The 2847-nt window shown below is 38.0% G+C and overlaps 1 protein-coding gene across 1 annotated transcript; it reads left to right on the top strand.

Moving 5' to 3' along the window:
- Window positions 1-1416: 1416 nt before the first annotated feature.
- On the top strand, window positions 1417-2524 carry LOC147358142 (olfactory receptor OR51C1-like). The gene has a single exon (XM_086340444.1). It carries the CDS (start codon window positions 1580-1582, stop codon window positions 2522-2524), a length of 945 nt encoding a protein of 314 aa, XP_086196570.1. The 5' UTR covers window positions 1417-1579.
- The last annotated feature ends 323 nt before the right edge of the window (window positions 2525-2847 follow it).

Raw genomic sequence — 2847 nt, 5'->3', positions numbered from 1 at the left:
TCAGGGCAGGAATACTTTGTTTAGAATGCAGAGGTAAGTACATATTCTAATTCCTGCAAGGCAAAGTGAGGCCTTTCTTGCAGCTGAGATCCAAGGGCTAACTCAAAATCCATGAATTTTAATTTTTTATGCATTTCCTCTTATTTCAAAATTTCCAGTCATTTTTTTAGTAAGTCCTCCAAGGGCTGCCTATATTGAACATTTATATCGCTTCTTCTCAAATGCTCTGTTCATCACAAGTTCTATAACCAGTTATTCCCACTGAAGTTGAAGCCACTCCTTGTTCATTTAGACTGCAAAAAACTCATTAAGTTAACTTACACAGAGTTATTTGTTTTTCCCAAATCATGTATCAGCCATGTTGGAGTGCTAGGTCTGATTCTAATTCTGTTCCTTCCACATTGTCATTTTGTCAGTTATTTATTCATACATATTTGTTGAAGGAACACATTCATGAATGAGAGAGGATATACACATACTTTAAAAACCAAACATTCTTTCCACAGATAAAAATAGGGTATCAGAAAACTTAGGACACACTTAGAGCAACTTCTTTGATCCTAGAGATTTATTGATGTGAGTTGAGTATATGCTTATATCCTCAAACAGAGAAGATGGTTCAGAGTCATCATCCACCATCTGAATGGAGATGCATCCTGTCTTAATGAGGCTTTCTGAGGGTCCACAGCCCTACCTTCAAACCTCTCAATTCATTTTCTTTTTTTTTATTTTGAATATAAACATGAATTTTTTTTGGTATTTTTTTTTCACTTTACAATAATGTATTGGTTTTGCCATACATCAATATCTCTTTTGTAATAATGGAATATTAAGAATTACACTTAGATAGTTTTGCTCCAGTTATTATCTGCTTGCAATGACTTCATTTGTTCTTGTTAAGGTTAACTTAAGCCCTATTTCTTCAGGGAGAATTTTCATTAAACATTGTCAGGTTCACAGTTACTACTTGAATAAATGCTTTACCAACTATATACACTGTAGTCTATTTGTACAGATTGAATGACTTTTCTTAGTATTTCATTTTTATCATTACCTCTTGCATATTTTATTCTGTAAAACATTTAATAGTATCTTAACTATACTGTTTTCACTGGATATGCAAAAACTTTTAATGGACCTCTTAAGGTTTTTGTCTTGGAAAGTGAGAAGAGAAGAAGTAGGAAGAATTGCCTTTTGTGTTTTCTTAGATTCGTGTAAAAATGCTCTCTCTGCCCATGACCATAGAATCATAGATGTGGGAAATATCTTACCATTATCTAAACTAATCTCCTCTTATATCTGTGTACATAGATATATACTGAAGCCTGGAGGTAACAAGTGGGACTCTGGTAAAACTCAGCCGCTCTGGATTTAGTCCTCTCTTTCTTCCCTTAAGTCAACCAAGATTAACTCTAAACCTAATAAGAGTAAATAATAATGCACTTACACTTAAGAACAAGACACGGTTCATTAGTGATCCTAAATTGTATGATATGTGGAAAGCATGAAATCATTTTTCCTCCCTGTTTTTGTAGGACTTGCTCGTTTTTCCCAGTGAAATTTGCCTCCTTCACTCATCATGCCATCATTCAATCAGAGCATTTTCCACCCTACAGTCTTCTTTCTTACAGGCATCCCTGGTTTTGAAATCTACCATGCCTGGGTCTTCATCCTATTCTGTTGTCTCTATGTCATTGCTATCTCAGGGAATGGCATGATCTTGTTCGTCATCATCACTGAGTCAAGCCTTCATGAGCCCATGTACTATTTCCTCTCCATGTTATCCTTCATGGACCTAGGACTATGCCTTTCCACATTGGTCACCATGATGGGTATTTTCTGGTTCAATGTCCGAGAAATCAGCTTTGATGCCTGCATTGGACAAATGTTCTTCATCCATGGTTTTACATTAATGGAGTCCTCGGTACTCCTTGCAATGGCCTTTGATCGCTACATTGCCATCTGTAATCCACTGAGATATGCCACAATCTTAACCAATTCAAGGATCATCAAAGTGGGCTTTGCCATTGTTGTTCGGGTGACAACAGTTGTAGTGCCTTTACTCCTGCTCCTTAAGCGTCTGTCCTTCTGTGGAAGTCATGTTCTGCACCATTCATATTGCTTCCACCCTGATGTGATGAAGCTTTCATGCACAGACACCAGGATCAACAGTGCATTTGGTCTGGCCATTGTCATCTCTACCGCTGCCTTGGACTCTGTCTTGATCCTTCTCTCCTACGTCCCGATCATCAACTCCGTGCTCAGCATTGCCTCCCCAGAAGAGCGGAAAAAGGCCTTTGGAACATGTGTATCCCACATAAGTGCCGTTGCCATCTTCTACATCCCCATGATCAGCTTGTCACTGGTGCATAGATTTGGGAAGCACGCCCCGCCCCTTGTGCATACTCTCATTGCCAACGTTTATCTGCTCATCCCTCCTGTAATGAATCCCATAATCTATAGTGTGAAGACAAAGCAAATTCAGAAGGCCATGGTAAAAGTAGCTCTTTCTAAAATAATTTAGTGGCATTTCCAGTGTAATCTTTCATTAGGTTGTCTTCTCTGACTGATGTTTGATCATTCCCTAGTGTAAGCTACCACAATATATTAAAATATGTTTATACATGCTTTAATCTTCAGATGATCCAGTAACTTACTTTATGCACAGTTCTAAACTGCATTCTTTGAGAACAGGATGCATGTCTTGTGTATATGTAAGCCTCTCATAAGTACTGCACCTGGCATGGAATAGGATCATGCTTAAAATATGTCTGTAAAAGGACAAATTAAACCATGAGTGAGTGAAGTGAAGTCACTCAGCTGTGTCCAACTCTTTGTGAAGCCATG

Source organism: Bos grunniens, chromosome 15, assembly GCF_055505025.1.
Source record: "Bos grunniens cultivar Pamir isolate PY7600 chromosome 15, Bosgru_T2T1.0, whole genome shotgun sequence".
NCBI lineage: Eukaryota > Metazoa > Chordata > Mammalia > Artiodactyla > Bovidae > Bos > Bos grunniens.
The sequence above is the reverse complement of the archived record's forward strand: the minus strand, read 5'-3'. Positions and strand labels throughout refer to the sequence as shown.

What these genes read in the sequence shown, in the direction of transcription:
- LOC147358142 (XM_086340444.1), top strand. Translation starts at nt 1,580, where the DNA reads ATGCCATCATTCAATCAGAGCATTTTCCACCCTACAGTCTTCTTTCTT.